Source organism: Arachis ipaensis, chromosome B07, assembly GCF_000816755.2.
Source record: "Arachis ipaensis cultivar K30076 chromosome B07, Araip1.1, whole genome shotgun sequence".
Taxonomy (NCBI): Eukaryota; Viridiplantae; Streptophyta; class Magnoliopsida; order Fabales; family Fabaceae; genus Arachis; species Arachis ipaensis.
In genome coordinates this window covers 111189650-111210446 of record NC_029791.2, presented here as the reverse complement: position 1 = coordinate 111210446, position 20797 = coordinate 111189650, and the positions used below count along the sequence as shown (strand labels likewise).

Below are 20797 nucleotides of genomic sequence, written 5' to 3'. Positions count from 1 at the left end.
TTTGTTTGTTTTTGCCAAATTTAATAGGAATCATGTTGTAAATATATGTATATAGCATTTAGTATAGTTGCATGCATATAGATAGTTGCATTCAATAAGATGTTTACCCCTTCATTCATCTCATTTGGTTGTGTTTAGCATGAAGACATGCTTGGTTTAAGTGTGGGGGAATTGATGAGTCCATATTTTAAGATATATTTCGGTTTGATTTGAGTGGATATCATCACATAAACCCACATTTATCCATCTAAATAGCATGCTTTTATGTTTTCTTCCTAAATTGTGATTGAAAGTGAAAACATGCTCTTTTGTGCTTAATTTAGTCAATTTTGATTCACTTTAATCCTATTTGGTGCCTTGATGTATTTGTTAAGTGATTTCAGGTTTCCAAAGCAAGTATGGGTTGAAGAAGTAAGAAAAAGAGCATGCAAAAGGGAAGAAACCATGAAGAAATGGAGTTTGGGAGTTCCAGCACCCGTGCGTATGCACAAGAAGGATTTGCGAGCGATGCGTACGCGTGGGAGTGATTTTTGCGCAGTGACGCGTACGCGTGACCCATGCGTACACGTGACCCGAATTACGTCAGCTCATTAATTGCAAATCGCTGGGGGCGATTTTTGGGCCTCCAAGACTCTGTCCAACTCATTTCTGAAGCTATATGAGGCCAAAGTGAAGCTGAATGAAGGGGGGCAATTAGGTTTAGGTTTTCTATGTTTTTGCTTTAGTTCTCTAGAGAGAAGCTCCCCCTCTCTCTAGAATTAGGGTTATTTAGTTTAAATTCTTGTAATTTCTACTTTTAATTCTTGTTTCAATTTACTTTTCCTTGTCATTTATTATTATTGCTTCTTTGTTCTTCTTCATTTCTCTTGTTATTTCTTCTATTTTGCCATTTTTATGTTTTATGACACTCTTGTTGCATTTTACTTTCAAGTAATGCAAATTTACATTTCCATGTCATTTATTGCTTCCCTTAGTTGTTATTGTTATTTTCTTGCTTTGGTAGCTTTAGAATTTATTTTAATGCAATTTAATATTATTTTATTTTCATGCACAGCAAGTGTTTGATAAAATACTTGGCTTAGTTTTTACTTAGTTTTATTCACTATTGGCTTGAATTTGATGACTTTGGTGATCCTTGAGTCTTTGATGGCCATTCTTGTTTGATATATTAGAGTAGTTAGTTGATTTGGTTTTCCTTGACTCTATGTAACCCATTAGTGTTGACATAGGACTTAAGGATTAAAATTAACTATGCCTATTTGACTTATCTTCAATGTAAGGTTGACTAAGTAGGATTAACTCTTCATAATCATCATATGTTTGTGGTCAATGGCTAGGATAGGTCCTTAGCTCTCAATTACTTGCCAAGAGGTTTCTTGCAATTTAAGTTTCCTTTCCTTGTATTTAATTACTTTGACTTTTATTGCTTTGATGTTTAATTTCTTACATATTTAGTTTTCACACTCTTGATTGAGAAATTGGGTGTTTAGGTGGAATTAAGTTGTGGATGTCCATTCCGCATTGTGTGAGAATAGTTAATTGGTTTAGTTTCCATTGACGCTAGTCTTTCACTAAGTAATTAGTGAGTTGACTAGGACTTATGGATTGAGATCAATTACACTCTTTTGACTAATTCTCAAGGAGGATTGACTAGTTTGGATTGATTCCACACAATTGCCATGTTTGTGGTCTATAGCTAGGATAGGAATCCTAAATTCTCCAATTCTCACTAAGAGCTCTTTTTAATATTTAATTGCCATTTCCATTGCTTTTAATTGCTTTCCTTTTAATTCCTTGCATGCTTGTTTCAATTCCTTGCTATTTACATTCCCTTGCCCTCTTGCTTTCATTCACAAATTCCCATGCTCTTGCTCTCTCATAGCCAATAATTGTACACTTAATTGCAACTCCTAGGGAAGAACGACTCGGAAGTTAAATACTCTTGGTTTATTTTGTATTGACTTTATTATTTGATTGATGCTCAATTATTGGGTTTGGACTATACTTATAAATTCTACTTTTAGTGGGAAAATTCCAAACCCGTGCTATTGGTCATTATCAATATCACGTCATATGTAACTGCAAACTTGTTGAATGTTGAGTCAGAAATTTGTTCTATAATTTCATAGACCGTATAACCTAGAGCAGCATGCGTTGATCTTAAGATGCAATTCACATTTTCTCTAAATTGTGCTTGGACTTTCCTGAACTTCTCGTGAGTATACACATGCTAATTTGAGCTTTTATTGAGAATTTTATTGCACAAGGTATGATGGTATGAACATCTGCAGTATCCGATTCTCTCTCTCTGCTCTCTACTTCCTAGACAATTATCGTACTACTTGACGAATTGAATAACTGAATTATTGCGCGAAATAAACTTGTTAAAAAAAGTATGCATGCTCTCGCTCCTTTGTATGCTTCTCATCCCAGCCCAGAAGTGGTGATCGAGATAAACTAGAATTCATAAATGATGATCTTCGAAAAATTTTGAAAAAATCAGAAAAATACCTAAATCATAACCAAAATACACCGAAAAATGTACAATTTGACATCTCTACTGCACAAGCAAAATATATAAATATTCACACACTAAAAGTAACAACATCAATTAACTCTAATAAAGACACCATTACTTGAAAGTCGCTTGTTATCCCTAACTCCATACTTCATCAGAAAATCATTCCAATTCCTATCAAATGATTCTTTTGTAAAAGCGTTCCAAACAACATGACTCATCTCGTGTTCAATTTTTTTGTGTCGCTTGTAGCCATTTAATTTACTTGGAATCTTCTTCATGATATGCCAAATACACTACTGGTGAATGTTTGTAGGCATACAAGTCTCAATTGCCCTTTGCATCGATGCACATTGATTGATAAGAATGTCTTTCGGAGTATTTTCTCCCATGCAACGAAGCCAACATTCAAATAACCACTTGAATGATTGAATATCCTCGTTTTTCATCAAAACACATCCTAGAAATATTGGTTAATCATGGTGATTCACTCCGACAAAAGAACCAAAAACCAGATTATACCTAAATTCGACACAGAAACAAATCATATATACACCGAAAAACTATCTAAATATAGCGAAAGTAATTTCAAAATACACGTAAATTAGAACAGCATATCACCTGTTTGTATTGTAAGTGGTATCGAATGAAATAACATCTCCAAAATATTCACAGGTAGCCCTGCTTATTGCGTCGGCCCAAAAGCAATCTTAATTGACTGATCAACCTCAAGTTCAAGCTCAAAAAATAAAGTCTAATTCTTATCGTTCATTCTTAATAAGTATTTCCCAAATTCTTTTGCATCTTCTAGTTGCAAAACATTCCGTACTTCTCTCATGATGTAATTTCTCACATCTTTTTCAATAAAAGTTAATTCATGATGACCCCATATTGCTGCGACAAATAATTGGTATGTTTTTCTTGGTCTGATTTCAGCTTTCTCGTTATTCTTTATTATACGTTGTACAAAGATGCTTAATTGCCTTTGTTATTTAAGTATCTCTGCTTGATTTGGATAGCATGGTTGTGAATGATGCAACACAACCTTTGAAATGATCCAAACACCAACATCCTTCAATATATGTATATAAATTCTTGCAGGATAATTTAATCCAGCTGAGGAATTTATCTTCTCAATTGGAGATATGTTCGATTTTCATTTCTCTAATACATGTAATCAATTGGTTCTGAATTTCATTTTTCTTCTTATTTGTGCTCCAAATTTTCGTAGAAAAATCTGTAAATTTAGAATAATTTTTGTAAAATTTTCTAACTTCTTCAAGCGTGTTAAAAGTTATCCCAACCTTTGGAACAAGCTGCTCATCAACATCGCACAAAAACTGAAATACACCAAAATCAATCCAAAATAAACCATATTAGAAACTAAAATACACCAAAATTGGGAACGAAACAGATTCATCAAAATTATAAAATCAAATTCAGAACTCGTACATTACATTCAAATTCAAACCATCAACCATGCACAACAATTTTCACAAACAAAAATAAAATAATTCAACTACAGAATCGTAAACTACTAACAAACTATATTAACTAGATTCAAACCACACCTCACCACTTGATTTGATTCAAAACAATAATACAATTCGCCCTAGTTCAATTGAAAGTCTAAACCTATAAATACACTAAAAATTTTCTAAAATACACCAAAAGAGTTCCAAAATACACCAGTTTATAATCGAAATACACCGAAACGAGAACGGAACAAACTCATCACAATAATAATTCATATTCAGAACTCATACATTGCATTCAATTCAAACCATCAACCATGAACAGTAATTTTCACAAACAAAAATATTATTCACTTACAGAATCATAAACTACTAACGAACAACATTAACTAGAATCGAACCACATATTAGCCACTTGATTCGATTCAAAACAATAATCTACTTCGCTCTGGTTCAACTGACAGTCTGAACTTGAATCATTCATTATCTTCGACAATGAAATAACTGTTCAAACCTGATTTCACAGCTTGATTTCAAAAACTTTGATCGAAATCTTCAAATCAAATAAAATGGTATTGAACTTAAAGAACAAAGAGAATGCAGAGAGTGCAGAGAACATAGAGAAGGAAGAGAAACATAAAGAACACAGAGATGGAACAAAATGTAAAGACGCAGAAAACACTGAAAAAATTCGAAAAAGAAAACAAAATTCGCATAAAAAATGCAATTATATATTCGCGCGTTGAACCAAAAATTTGTTAGAGATAATAGCACGTGAAGGTAAATTAGGTTAAAACTACTTATTTAAACTTATTTATTTAAATGACTTGTATGTAGAGATTAATTAAAAGCTAAATACCATACAAGGACAATAATTAATTTTCATACCTATTATTTAAACTAGCGTTACACTATATTAAATATATAAATTAAAATTAGTCGTACTGATTTTAATGTGAAAATAGTATTAAAAAAAATTCATAACTTCAAAATAACAACATGAATAACAACTACAATAACAAAACTTTATCCGCTCTAACTCAATACTTGAGTAACATACATAAAATAGATTTGGATTCTCTAAATTTTAGATTTTACTTTAGAAGATAAAATATAATCTTTCATCATTTATTTCATAAGTGGAACTAAAAAAATATAAAGTGAAATAATTTAAACATTACTTTTATAAAAAAAAAATAAATCCTTAACCTTTTAATTTGTAAACATTTAAGTTTTTAAGGATTTAAAAATATATTTAAATTTTTAATTTTTTTAAAATTTAGACATATCAATCTCTCATATTTATTTGGATCTGTCAGATTCAACAAAAAAATTAAACGTAACTTTTATTGTACTGACTTAATTGATATAGATGCACACGTGAGAGAATTTTTAAAATAAAACAAATTAGACTCAAGAATCGATATGTCCAAATTTTAAAAAGATCAAAGACTTAAATATTCCCAGATCAAAAAATCAAGAATCAATTTGTCCTTTTCTTCCTTTGTAAATAACAGGAATATTTTACAAATTTAGGAATTATGTTTGTGTGTGGCAAATTTAGGACTTCATCAAAATAAAAAAGCAAACGTGTAATTGGTGGGCTGAAACCGGAATATTTTTTTTATTTTTACTTCTTTGTCTTTTAAGAATTTATTATTGGCCAATGAACTTTAACTCACACGGTATTTCGCTCACTTTTCATGTTAAAGGTTTCGGGCTCAATTTCTACTAATGGTAATTGAGAAAGAAAAAATGGTAAGTAGGTAAAGAGCGTGTGAAAGTGTATTGTACCTAGAATTAAGAAGTGTCCAATTCATTTGAGATACCTAAAATTGGAGTTGTCTAATCCACTTGACCAACAAAAAAAAATTATTATTGCTTTTGGTGTCACGATCTTATTTCATGCATGATGCATTAATTAGGGTGTTGAACTGTGTAATGTGTTTATCTATTGTCTATTGTAACAATAAAAGATTATCACAATATGAAAATATCCAGGAACATTTTTCAAGAGGATAAGAATAATGATATTTGAAATTTTAGTTCATATAAGTTATTTTTTACGGATTTAATTAATATATGCATTGAGAACACATTAAAATTAAGAGAAAAAATAAATAAATTTTTTAATTTTTAATTCAAAAATTTTATATAAGTATTGATATGGTCACCATTAATACAAGCTATAACTCGGCCCCATAACCATTACTGACCATCACCATAACTCGACATTTTGTATCATTTACTCTAAGATTAAAAAAATATATAATAAATACATTAAAATTAAACTTTATATTTTATAATATCATTTTTAATCAGTAATTTTAAGGATAAATCACAAACAAACTAAAAGGGTTGCAATTTTACATGAATCTCCTAAATACAAACAAGTTACATAAATGTCTCGTTTGCATATTTATATAAATCGAATTCAATTGAATGTAAATCGAATCAATTAAATTTGAATTAGTAGGTGCACTAGTAAATCGAATTCATTAGTTTCGATTTACTATGAAAAACCTTTTCAATGAAGTAGCCTATAGTAAATCGAATCAATGAGCTTCGATTTAGAGGTCCATGGTAAATAGAATTGAGTAGTTTTGATTTATAGAAAATGTAGTAATAGGTAAATCGAATGTAATAAATTCGATTTGATAGTTGTGTCTCTATCTATAGAATTCGAATTCAGTTGTTTCGAATTATATTTTACAACTTTTTTTACTCCCAAACCTTATCCAAGAGAAAAAAGTTGGGCAACACCACCACAAAATTCAAAATTGCAAACATAGAAGATGATCCAAATTGTATCTACCGGTTGCTGGACAGAGTCGCTTATATTCCTAGTAGCATCTATAAAGAAGTTAGTGAATGAAATTTATTTTTTTTAAGATAAATCAAAATTGTTAGTAATATTAAATTGCTCAAATTTTGATTATAAACATTACTAGAATTTTTAAACTACAAATGATAGTTAGAGTAGTGATTTAGTAGTTTGTTAGAATTTTGAAATTACAAATCCAAGTTAGAGTAGTGATTACAAATAAATATTAGTTAGAGTAATGATTAGAGATTCTGTTAGAATTTATAAGTTTTAAATGTTAGATAACTAAGTTCTATTAGAATTTAATTTCAGTTTTGCAATACATTTTACATTAAATTTTTATATTATAAATTTTTATTTTAGGTGATTTTAGAATTAGCTTGAATTTGATTTTTTTAAATTTGTTGGGGATATGGATATTGTGAGATTATTTGTTTAGGTTTAGGGTATTTTGTCCAAAAGGACATGCATTATTTAATGATCGTTTAGTGAATTGTTTTGTTAATTATTCTAGTTCTTAAAATTTTTTTTTTATCATTATGCAACCCCACTAATGTATCACCAGCGTGAAGACGCAATAACAGGGATTGAATTAGAGGCTGTTGTCATTGCCACTGATTGATGATTTCGATTCAATTCTCCTGGACTAGAGACCATATCCCCAATTTTGGCCAATAATTCATGGGTTCTCACCTCGAAAAACTGATTACGACAGCGAAGTAAAACTTACAAATTATCGTCACTGTCTATACAAACAAGTCGTACTTCACCCCATCACGAACAACAGAAATAAGAATACTATAAAATAACTTTTCTACCCATTTCATTTCTTACAGTCCTACTTTTTGGAGTATAGTATTCTGAAAATCAACAAAATTCGTAGAAGATTTGATAACAACACTCAACGAATCCTTATCAGTAAATTTTATTTCCTCTCGCATTTTTTTCTTAATCGTTTCTCTGTAGTGTACTAGAACTAAAAAATTATCTTCATTAGCCATTGTAAATTCTACTCTATTGAATCCTCCACGTTCTGATCCTATTTATATAAACATACTCCTTAGTAAACCAAATTAAATGAATTCGATTTAATTAAATTACATGTTTGTACTAGTAAATCGAATTAATTAGATTCGATTTACCTTAGTGTTATCAATTGTTGAAACATGTTGTTTTCAATTTAATATACGTAATGCTCCACCTTAATGTTATCAAATGTTGTAAATCGAAATACGTTATTTTCAATTTAATATACGTAACGCTCCTCCTTTACATTGATTTGTTGTTACACTAGCTAATTCAAATCATATGAATTCGATTTATATAGAATCAACGTAAATCGAATTAAGTTGTTTCGATTTATATAATTTTATGGCTAAAATAAAACATTTATATAATCTGTTTGTATGAGTTAATAGTCAAAATCGTCCCTGAAAGATACCTCGATCTCCATATTCGTCTCCGAAAGATAAAGTTAATCAAAATCGTCCCCGAAAGATGATGGACATGACCACATTCGTCCCTCCGTCATCTCTTTCGCTGAGGTGGCTAACATTGGGTGACGTGTTCCGTTAACTGCCAGCATGGCACAGTAACAAAACGATGTAGTTTTGATTCAATGGCCTCCAGGCCTTGATGCAACGTCGTTTAGTATCATGAAGAGATTCAAAATGTTACAAAGCATCACCCCCTCTGTTAACAATCATCTCTCTCTATTTCGCTTCAAAACATATCGTCTCCCTCAATCTATGCCCTAAGTCTTTGACACAACATTTGAACCACGCCATCAACCTTCGTTAATGTTGGAAGACGATTAAAACAGAAGAGAAATTGGTACTGAATACAAAGTTGATCGTCTCCTGGAGCAACATGGATAGTGGAGGAAGCTCTCGCAACAGTTAGAGATAAGGATGAAACCTTTTTTCATGTTTTTTGAGTTATTCTGTGGCGTGATCTCTTCCTAGTGACGTGAACTCATGTGTTCCTCTAAGTCAGGGTAGGGTTTGGGGTTACTAAGGGTTTATATGACTGTTCTTATATGATATGAGTGGGTCAGAATGCTTTGCTTTTACTGGATTTGTGATGATTTTTTAGTTATGGGTATTTCATTTTAGTGATGGTTCTATTCGTTTGTTGCATGTTTGTTTTGGGTTTAGGGTATGTTTTGCGATGTTTTTCTATGTTTGTTAATGGAATTTTCGTCTCTGTTATTGTAGATGGAGGGTCCTCCCATGACATTTGTGTTTCACCATAGTGGATTGTTTAAAAAGTCTGTTGATAGAGACATGATATATGAACCTGACAATACAAAAGTCTTGATGGGTGTTGATGGAAACACACTTGATGTGTTCTTTGTAAGGGGCTACTATAAGGAGTTGTGATACATTGAAGCTGGAAACTGTTGGTGGAAAGCTCCTAGAGTTTTCCTCTCATCCAAGTTGAGAAGCTTAGTCACAGATGCAGATTTGCTTGAATGTGTAAGGATTGTAGGAGAAACCAACATGTGATCAATGTTTATCTTGAGAACTATATTTCACAGCCATGTATAGTAGACAACATGGATGAGGATGTAGTCAATGTGGAAGTAGAAAGTAGCAAGCAGAAGAACTCTTCCCAAGTTAAGAAGCACAATTCTGAACCTGCCAAGATGCCCACTATAAGTCACCCTCAGTCCAACAAACAAACCCCTCAGCCCACTAAACCAACCTCACAGCCCAGTTCTCAGCCCAACAAACCAACTATGAAGCCCAATTCTCAGCCCAAGAAACCAACTATGAAGCCCAATTCTCAGCTCACTAAACCAGCCCATAAGCCTATCCAGACTACAACTCAACCCATGAAGACTCCTTTGCAGCCCATCAAACCCCACCCTCAGCCGAAAAGGACCACCTCTCAGGGCAATGCAGTTCCACCTCAATCTAATACACCATCTCAAACAGCCAATAACTCACAAGATAATAGTAATAAGAACAAAGATGGTAGTAGTGGTTGCAGACTAACCAGATCTGGAAAATATGTGAAAGATCCTTCCATTCTGGAAGAAGACAGTGACTCTCATGACTCATATGAGAGTGCTGAAGATGAACTGTATAGGCCTCCTAAATTTCTAGGAGACAATCTGTATAGTAGTGATAGTGATAGTGACACGGACAACAAAAAAAGTGGTACAAGAAAGGACATCAAATATGAGGTCAGAGAGAAGTATAGGCCTCCTAAGACCAGATTAGGGGATAAAGAAATAGAAACTGATGACTCTAGCTATGAGGGTTCTGAAGATGAACAAAGCTCTGACTCTAGTATGTTTACTTCCTTATGGTTGTTGGTTAATTGATTTATTTGGCAACTATTTAGGATAGTTTATGTGTTGAATTTTTTCTTGGCAGATTTAGATGAGGATGATGATGACCTTGAAAGTACCTCTGATGCTGACTCATAGCATTCAAAAGATTTTGGTAAATAGTTGGACTCCGATGAAGAATCATCAACTCTATATCCTCAATTTAATGAGAAAACCAAGTTTAGACTATTGAAATTTGAGGTTAGTATGATATTTAAGTCAAAAGCTGAATTTATGCAAGCTACTAAGGATTACACAATTCAGTGGGGTAGAAATATTTTATTCATAAAGAACGATAAGGTTAGAGTTAGAGCTGTTTGTAAGATTGAAGATTGTCCATGGGTTGTTATTGTGCATGTAACAAACAAGACGGGTCTGAGCAAATTAAAAATCTAGTTGATAGTCACACCTGTCCAAGAAGGAGGAAGAATAGAGTTGCCACCCAAACTTGTCACTTAGTAAACTAGTACCTAAGCTTAGGAAACATCCCACTATGAAGCATCGAAAGGTTTATAAATGGTTTGTAAGAAAGTGTAATGTGTATTTGAATAGCACATGTATTACTAGAGCCTTGAAAGCTACTAGAAAGGTTGTAGAGGGTGATGAAATAGCACAGTATGGGTTGGTGTAGGACTATGCTAATGAGCTACTGACTAGCAACCTCGGATCCACAATACAAGTTGGTGTCATCCTCATGCCCGAGAGTTCTCCCCTGTTTGATCGATTCTATGTCTGTCTTGATGCCTGTAAGAGGGGGTTTAAGGCAGGTTGTAGACCTTTGATAGGACTGGATGTAGCGTTTCTGAAGACATTGCATGGGGTCAAATCCTGAAAGCGTGTGGACAAGATGCTAACAATCATATCTTTGTGATTGCTTATACTATTGTCAGTGTGAAAAATAAGAATAAATGGCAGTGGTTCCTAGAGCTACTTCACAAGGATCTAGGAGACTACAAAGAGAACAAATGGTGCTTCATCTTAGACATGCAGAAGGTAAGGATGAAATTAATACACGATAATATGTTCTAAGGATTGATTTGATTTAATGAAAATAATTGAGGGACCGTTTTGATTTAATGAAAATTATTGATGGACTAATTTGATTAAATATCTTTATGTGGGTTGTCTTCTCTGCAGGGTTTAATCCCTGCTGTTCAGGAGGTGTTTTCAAGGGTTCATCATCGATTCTGTGTGTGGCATTTGTGGCACAATTTCTCAAAGCAGTGGTCAAGCTGTGAGTTAAAAGATTTGGTGTGGGAATGTGCTTGGTCGAGGACAACAAATGAGTTTAATAGAAACATGATCAGAGTTAAGTTGATAAATAAGAAAGCTTGGGAGTATCTTGACAAATGGCCGAAAGATGCATGGACAAAGGCGCATTTCAGTGAGGTTCCAAAGGTGGATAATATATGCAACAACGCATGTGAGTCGTGCAATGCCAAAATCAAGAAAGAAAGGAGCAAGCGCATCCTGACTTTAGTTGAGGAAGTTAGAAGGACCATCATGAAGAGTATGATTGGCAATAGGAAGAAGTTACAAAACTATCAAAGAATTCTGCCCTCTGTTCAGCAAAATAGACTTGAAGTAATGACAATATTGTCTAGCCATTAGGCTCCTCAGTGGTCTGGCAATGAAAAAGAAGAATTATACGAAGTGCATGGCTGGCCAACCAATATGGTTGTTGACTTGGAAAAGCACATATGCACTTGTAGGTTTTGGCAACTCACAGGGAACAACTTCAACACTTAGATAAGTTATCTTTATTCGTGTTACACATTTTAATTAATCATTTAATTTGTTTGGAAAGGTATGCTGTGTATGCATGCAATATAAGCAATACAGGATAAGAATGACGAAAGGGCTGAAGAGTACTGTCATGACTAGTTGAAGATGGAAGCGTATAGGAGGACTTATTGTTTCAATGTCAATCCGATTAAAGGACAGGATTTATGAAAAAAAACACCACATTCTGCTCCAGTCCCACCCCATTTAAACCCAAACCTGGAAGACCGACAAAGAAAAGGAGAAGGGAGAAGGATGAACAACCAACTGGGTCAAAGACAAAGATGAAGAAAAAGTACAACCCAATCAGATGCATGTATTGTGGTGAGATTGACCACAATAAAAGAGGCTGTGTAAAGAAGAAAGCTGTGAATGTTGAGGAATATGCCAGGCAGATGCAGCTGCAACTAGCAGTTGTTGCTCCTGTTGCAGATGGTGCTGACCCTGAAGTCAATGTTGTCCCTATTGAACATGATAATGCTCTAGAAGCAGTAGCACCATTGCCTTCACTTCCATCACCCATCCAGCTTTCTATAGAGATTGACATCAGCCAATCTGAAAGCATTCCACCAACCCAAGATACACAACAGGTTGTATAATCACTACTCAATTGTAAAAAATATCACCTTTATTTTATCAGCTAACAAGTGCATTTGGTATTGGCTTATGTAGGATCAAGTTGTAGCTAGGCCACCTAAATTATAGGTGATTAAAGCAAAAGCAAGAACTAGATCCTCCCCTAAACCTACTGCAGCTGCACCAGTGGCTATCTCGACTGAGACTATCAAAGGGACAAGTTCTGCAACTGTTAAGAAGCTGGCTAATTTTATGACTTTTGTGCCTACTCCATACTTCAAGCATCCAAGGAAGAATGATAAAATACTTTGATTAGAAAGCAATGTGTTCTACTTGCCTTAACTTTTTGTATGGGGCTATTTTAGGTTTTTTTATATAGGGAAAATAAAGTACTATATTAAATATTGTGGTTATCTGTAATCTGAAAGTTGTATGTGCCCTTTTCTTTTGGTGTAGTCTTTTTTTTAGGATTGGATACCTCATAGATTTGCTGTGGTACTTATTTTTAAGATAATGTGACAATTATCCTTCAATAACACCACAATGTTATGACTACTTACTTTGATTACTTACTCTATTTATGGCTTAATCTTATAGCAATAGTGATAGTGATTAATTTGTAATATTTCACAATGTCAATAATGGAGAGTTTGGACTTAATCTTAAACAACACTACTCAAACATCTAGTCTCATTCAATCCATCCAACTCAATACACCATTACAATTCAATAGAATTGTGTTTACTTGGAAGTACATATCAAACAACAAAGGATCACATTAATTACAACTATCACAAACATGAAAATTATTAGCAGTTTCAAAAATCTAACTTCAACTTTCAAGCTGCCCAATCTCAATTCCACCTTCACCCTTTATTCATCATAATCACTTTCAACCTACAAATCAGTTCTATAATCTTTTTTTGCACCACCTTCAACCACTGCTTAATAGTCATCTTCATCAACCTACTTAAAGTAATTATAGTGATTGCTTTTTTGCAAATTGATAAATTAGAAAAGAAAACAATGAAAAATATCCAATAACACAGAACAAGATGGAAAACCTTCAACTTTTTCAACATTACTCACTCGGTACCTTGGATATGCATGAAATAATCTATCTGGGTTCTCTGCTGTCCCAGATTTTTTTATCACAGCCTTCAACCCGCAGAAACATGATTCCTCATGAATCTTTCTCCTCATTCGCATTGAAGTGCTGGAACCGTTACTGTCGTGCAACGGAAACGACACACCACCACTACGACCTCCATTTCCTGTCTCCATCCTCCCGACGACCCAACAATTTCAAGTTTTACCTAACTATATGGCCCTCTGATTGTTGACTACGACTTATTTATCATTGAATTTAGGATTAGGATTCATCATCCAAGGGATTAATTTGAATTATTTTAACATACTTACCTTGTCAGCAACAACAACGTACACGTAGGCATTTGTCACGCTGGCAGTTAAGGAAACACGTCACCCAACGTTAGCCACCTCATCGAAGAAGATGACAGAAGGACGAATGTGGTCATGTCCGTCATCTTTCGGAGTCGATTTTGATTAACTTTATTTTTTGGGGACGAATATGAAAATCGAAGTATCTTTTAAGGACGATTTTGATTATTAACTCCTATTTATATTTAGGACATTCATATAAAATTAAAACTCATTTGATTTATTTACGTGATTTACTCTAATTTTACCGTTGTCAAAACCCTCATTTTATTACTTACTCTCAAATAGATTTTGTATAGGTAAAAACTAAAGTAAAAAGTTAGTAATTTTTAAACTTGAATTATTTTACATCGAGGCCTCGAGTCCCTAGTCGCTAGGGCCTAGTAAATCTTAGAATAGAATCAGAGAGATTATAAAATTGGGTTTAAATGAAAAGAAAGGAAGATATTTATGGAAATTGAATAAAATAAGAATGGAGGAAGGGGGTTGATCTGTAAAACTGTAACAGCTGGAGTGGGGACAAGGTCCATTGCCCAACACGTTTCAATGGCACATGCTGCTTGTGTCTCCGTTCTCCCCTACGGTCGTCAACTCCACCGACGAATCTTCTTCCCTCCTCAACGCTCATCTCCTTCCTCCGCCTCCGCCTCGGCCACCGATTCCCTCTTCACCTCCGCTTCCGCCTCCACTTCCAATTACTCCCCCAAAGTTGTCGTCACCAGAGAGCGTGGCAAGAACGCCAAGCTTATTACTGCTCTGGTGCGTAACTCTTCTACTCTCTCTCTTCACCTTTCGTTGCTTACCTTACCTTCGCTTTTTATGATCCTTGGATTTGTTTGTTTCCTCTGCATTGCTTCAGCTACAACAATGTGCTTTATTTCTCAGCCTCATACTCAATTTAACTCTTCTGTTTTCATCTCTATTCCGATTCTCATTCAGTTATCTTAGCTGGATTTTCTTCTCTTTCCGACTTAACCTTTCATTCCTTCTTTTCCTTCTCAACTAAGCCGTTATGTCATTTAGGTGTTTGATTAAAGGTTGAAATGAAATGCTTTATTGTATGTACTGTTTTTTTCTCTTTCTTTTGTTTCCTGTTTTCTTAGGTGTTTGAATTTTAAATTATTATTATTATTATATGATTATTTTAAGCCACGTTAATTTAAAAGAAAGAAAGTGCTGAATATAAGAAAAGACAAACGTCCAGATGTTGGATTTGGATTCCTAAATTTGCATTAGGTCCTGCTTTTCGTGAGTTCTATCAATCAAATATAGTGCTAGTATAGTTTACGTAGCAAAATTCATTCATGTCATATTGCAGATCACCGCAGGTTTTTCAAATGTAGACGAGTTTAAGGATCGATTAAAGAGAATATACTTTAGACTCTCCTGTTTGAAACATGTGCCCTATAATCTTTTCATGTCAGTCTTTCACTTTTTAGTTTAATATTTTTCCCACTCACCTAAATTGGCAATCTGCTCCTACTTGTATCATAAGATTCTATTCCAACCATTTTATATAGAGGTTTCATTAGGTTAGGTAATGCTTTGATCAAATCTTGATGCTGCATATCCTCATAACTTGTATTTAATTTTCTACTACTATTTCATCTTCCTTCATATCTTCTTCCATTGGGAATTTGTCTGTAAAATATTCAAGCACAAAGATGATCAGTTGGGTAAATGGAGATCCAACTGATAGCTTCTGTTTTTCATATTGTTTAACTGATCACATTCCCGGAAACTATTGCTGTAATTCCAATTTTTGCTGCAGGCCAAACATGAAATCAAGTGTTTGGAACTTCCTCTCATTGAGCACGCACCGGGAGTGGACTTAGATAGGCTTCCTTCTGTATTAAGTGGTAAGCATTAGGAAAAACCTGCCTTGTGTATATGCAAATATTTTGTAAAGTTCGAATCATGCTGTTTTCATCTTGTACAGATATTGTATGTGAACTAATTATCTTTTATTAAACCAGTTTTAAAAGGAATGTCTATATTTATGTGCACTTAATGGGAAGAAAGATGCAGTGATGATATTCTGGATGTTAAATTCTTATTGGGTTGGTGCTTGATGGATTATTTCCCATTACACATGGTTCCGAAAATAAAGAGTTTGTGCTTCAAATGCTGAAGACTTTGTTTTCATTAAGTTTTATAGATCGTGGTGACATGTAAGACGATTCCTATGCTGTCTCAGACTGTTGGTATTTCATCTGACCTGGATAATGTATGAAATTAGTATGACTAGAGTGGTTTGATTTTCACCAAATATAGAGATGCGGTTTTGTTTTCCCTCTAGGTTTACATTCAGCATGTGTGCTCATACTGTAATTTTTAAGAAACTTGGTTGGGGAGTGCGTACATGGAGGTCTTCCCTTGCATCTAAGTAGAGTGGAGAAATTTCAAATTGACAGATCTTTGATTTCTTAAGTTAAAAAGGTCACTACCTTATTTTGTGTATGTCTTCTAATCCACATGACTCATGCTTATAAGCGCCTAATTGCTTAACAATTGATGCTTGATACTTGCAGATAATGTGTTTGATTGGATTGTCATAACTTCCCCAGAAGCTGGTTCAGTCTTTCTAGAGGCATGGAGGTAAGATTTTAGATCTTGTTTGAGTACTTTATGTGGAACTACTGGAATATTTTAAATGATTTTGAAAAAAATTTGCTGAAACATCAGGATAATATTTTTTCATCAATTCTCTTTTCAGACTTGTATCGTTTGTTTTCCCTAACGAAATTTTTATAGCCCTTGCCTTCTGTTGTAACTTATAGTCCTATGGCCGGAATACTTGAAATGCAATTTTGTTATGTTACATGTGAACCAAATGTCTATATGATCTCTAATCTAGTTTGTGCCTGAGTTGTCATACTTGCAAATGTGAAATTGCCGCAAGATTTTTTCTTATATAAAACTGTTTGATGCATTTCGTAGTTGTACAGATAAATTATTATAGACAAAATAGCACAAGAAACAAAGGTTTCCTTTTATGTCATTCTTTACAGTATTATTCTTTTTATTTGCAATTTTACATCATTTTCTTTTGGTACTTTGTTTCTTAAATACTTTGTTTTTTAACAAATGATTGTCCTAGCCTTGTTTGTTGTCCTTAGAGCTGCTGGGATGCCTCATGTCAAAATAGGCGTTGTTGGCGCCGGCACTGCAAGCATTTTCAAGGAAGCTATGCAGTCTTCAAATCAATTGCTTGATGTTGCCTTCGCACCATCAAAAGGTATCCGTGTGTATTCATGTATGCTGAATTTGTATTATGCTCCCCATTTTTGCTTCTTTATCAAGCTGGATAACTGACTTAAGAAATATAAAGTAACATCTCAAAACTCGCAAGTATTTTGGGGTATTAGAGGAAAATGTGGGTAGTTCCAAGATATGCATCTTGATAGGGCAGGGCAGGAGATTGCTTTGCTTAGGTTCTGTGCTTCCGTGGTTCTTAGTGAAAGTGAATAGGGAGTCTAACCACACAGTAGATTAACATGTTGTTTAGTGTGAATCTGGAATTTTAAGCCGAGTCTTTTGGAAGTGAAACTTAATATGGATTTGATGATTTTCAGCAACAGGAAAGGTTTTGGCTACAGAACTTCCAAAGATTGGAAATAAAACAACTGTTCTATACCCTGCTTCTGAAAAGGCCAGCAATGAGATTGGTAATAGAGTTATTATTTTGTACCTTTCAAACTTGGGTTTTGTATAACATTTGCTATTTTCAAGCTAATTGATGTGCTAATCATCTGTGTGATATTTATATAACCAGAGGAAGGACTTTCCAAGCGTGGATTTGAGGTTATTAGGATGAATACATACACAACGGTAAAAGATTTTAGCTTTAGTGCTGGTTTCCTTTTTTCTAAAAATATATACGGTCCAATACTTAAGTACTTCCTAGCAAGCACCACATGTTGAATGTGTGTTTTATGTCATTAATTAGATTTAATTATTATAAATGTAATATTTACTAATGTCAAAGTGATCTATTTCAGTCTTCTTGGAAATTTAGGACAGTTTGATTCTCACTTATTTGGCAGGTGCCAGTTCAAAATGTAGACCAAATGGTTCTTAAGCAGGCACTTGCTGCCCCTGTTGTCACTGTAGCTTCACCATCTGCTATTCGGTTAGCCTTTGGTTTCTTCTTTCTCTTTTTTATTGTGAATTTTGATTCTTGAATTTTAAAATAATTCATATTTACTTCAAATCTAGGAAATGATTTATTATTATGTTTGGATTTGGTATTTCAGTTCTTTGCTTGTTAGATATATGTATTGAACACAATGAATCCAATAAACTATTTCAACTTCCTAACTGGGTGCCGTCTTTGTCCCTTACTAGTTAAGCCTAATACTATCATATTACAAGAATCCTGGAGTATTTGGCAAGTTGGCCGTCTTACTTTTAATTTTCTAAATAGAAATAAGTAGAATTTTGTTCTTAGCAAGTTCAGTCTTATTTATTTAGCACTTCACTCAGTTATTTTTCATTCTTCCTTTTATATATATATAGAAAAGAGAAACGAAATTTACTGGTTTTTGTCATCCGCTGCTACAGTGCTTGGAAGAATCTTCTTTCTGATTCAGAGTGGAACAATTCTGTTGCATGCATTGGCGAGACGACTGCTGCAATGGCAAGAAGATTAGGATTCAGAAATGTGTACTACCCAACACAACCAGGCCTGGAAGGGTAAATCGCAAATCCTCTATGTGCATTTCTCTTAAGTATTCAGTGCCTATTCTATGTGCTGAGTACAATTTTCCTGCCTGTCATCATGTAGAAGTTTTCTTTTTAACAAAGCTGATTTCTATTTCCCCGTTATATTTCTTTTTTGAATATATCAGGCTTTGGTAACATAGGAATGACTCCAGTTTCAATAAATCATTCTTATTATAATTCATTATATCAGGATTTTTAGTACGAACAGAATTCTGTTGCTCTCTTTGTTGCTTTAAAATCTTGTTAATACAATCCGTTTCTGAGAACCTTCCTCCTGCTGCAGCTGGGTAGAAAGCATTCTTGAAGCACTAGGATCATATGATGAACTATTGAGGTAATCATCTGCACTTCGTAGCAACGGGAGATGTTTCCAGCGTTTTACTGGCAGAGAAAATAACCTATATAGTGATTTTACTTTGGGAAGCATTTACTTCTCAGATATTTTTAGGTTTATAGAGGCTATCATGAGATGAGTGGTAAATAGTCTTCGTGATGTAAATACCCTTCATAATTTGATTCATTAATGTTGATTTATTTTGTTGCTAATTGATCCAGTTGTCCGAATATGTGAGTTTCCACAGGACTGAAAAAAAAAAAGATTTAGTATCTAAACAATAAGACAAGTCATGCGGTTCACTAGGAATCTAGGATGAGATTTTGTCTGATTTAAGGTTAATTAACGGATTACGTTATCCCCGTCTCCTCAAATTTAAACAATCCAAAAGATGTGTAAGTAAAATAATTCAAACGGATCACTTCCCATGGTAGACAGTTCTTGTCCACACTAAATTGGTAGCTGGAGTTCATCATGCCCAAAGAGAAGAGCCCTGGCTTGAAGATCTTATGGCTCTCGACCTTTGGAACTGCTGCTGGTAATTCGCCTCTCTTTCTTTCTTATTTTATTCGGTGCCCTCAATTTCGAAGAATCTAATACATTATGACCATTTTTTCTTTGGCAGTATTAGTTGGCAATGTGTTGAGGACAACAATAAGGGATATGGACGCGCTCATGAATGCCGAACAACAAGAACATCATGATCCCCCCTCAAATGATAATGGATACGTTGCCTCCCCAAACTGATGCTGATTTTCCTGATGATAAAACATGATTGGCTTATTGTTTTGTTTCCTTTTACTTTTTGAGTTATGACTTACATATTGAATTCTAGAGAGGTTTGTCTTCTTTATTGTTGTTCGAATAAATTATCCTTTGTACCCATAAAAGATACAACGTGCTGACAAATGTACTCATATAAAAATAAAACGACAATTGTAACCACAAAAGATGGTTTCCGTGTGCCAAGAGTACCCTGACGGACCAATTACGTAACCAACGTTTGGGTAATCTTGGCACACGGAGGTCATTTTCCATGGTTACAATTGTCGTTTTATTATTATATTGGTACATTTGTCAACGTCTGTATCTTTTATGGGTACAAATAGTAATTTAGTCGAAGTTGTTCAAAGCTTCAAACCATGCTTGATAAAAGAGTGCCCACAACATGTTTGTTTGTTGAATGTCGTGAGTGAAAATTGAGGCTTGCCTTTCCAGCTAGTTTTGAATATATATATATATATATATATCGCAATAATTTTTTATAAAATCCTCTCTTGGATTAAAAGTTTGTATAGTGTAGATCATGTCCCTTTTATATGAACAAAAATTTATGATGTTATAAATATTTAAAACCTCCATAAATATGACTTGTTGTATTATAACAACAACAACAAAGCCTTGTCCCATTAGGTGGGGTCGGCTAGATGAATCAAACGACGCTATTATGCTTTGTCATGTATCATGTCTACAGAGAGACTGTTTACATGTGGATCTCGTTTGACAACCTCATGGATGGTCTTCTTAGGTCTTTATCTGTTTTTTACCCCTTGTCCATCTTTCATCTCATCCACTCTCGTGACTGGGTGTTTTGTCAGTTTTTTTTTTCCACATGTCCAAACCACTTGAGACGCGATTTAACCATCTTTTTCACAATGAGTGCTACTCCAACTCTCTCCTTTATATTTTTGTTCTTTATTTTATCAAATCGTGTATGTCTACTCATCTATCTCAACATCTTTATCTCTGCTACACTCAGCTTACG

The 20797-nt window shown here is 34.0% G+C and overlaps 1 protein-coding gene across 1 annotated transcript; it reads left to right on the top strand.

Annotated features, from left to right (window-relative positions):
- Positions 14395-19681, top strand: LOC107610203 (uroporphyrinogen-III synthase, chloroplastic). Its single transcript, XM_016312314.2, has 10 exons — positions 14395-14732; positions 15745-15832; positions 16505-16571; positions 17093-17211; positions 17549-17641; positions 17749-17804; positions 18020-18105; positions 18537-18668; positions 18982-19570; positions 19658-19681. Exons 1-9 carry the CDS (start codon positions 14520-14522, stop codon positions 19034-19036), a joined length of 909 nt encoding a protein of 302 aa, XP_016167800.1. The 5' UTR covers positions 14395-14519; the 3' UTR covers positions 19037-19570; positions 19658-19681.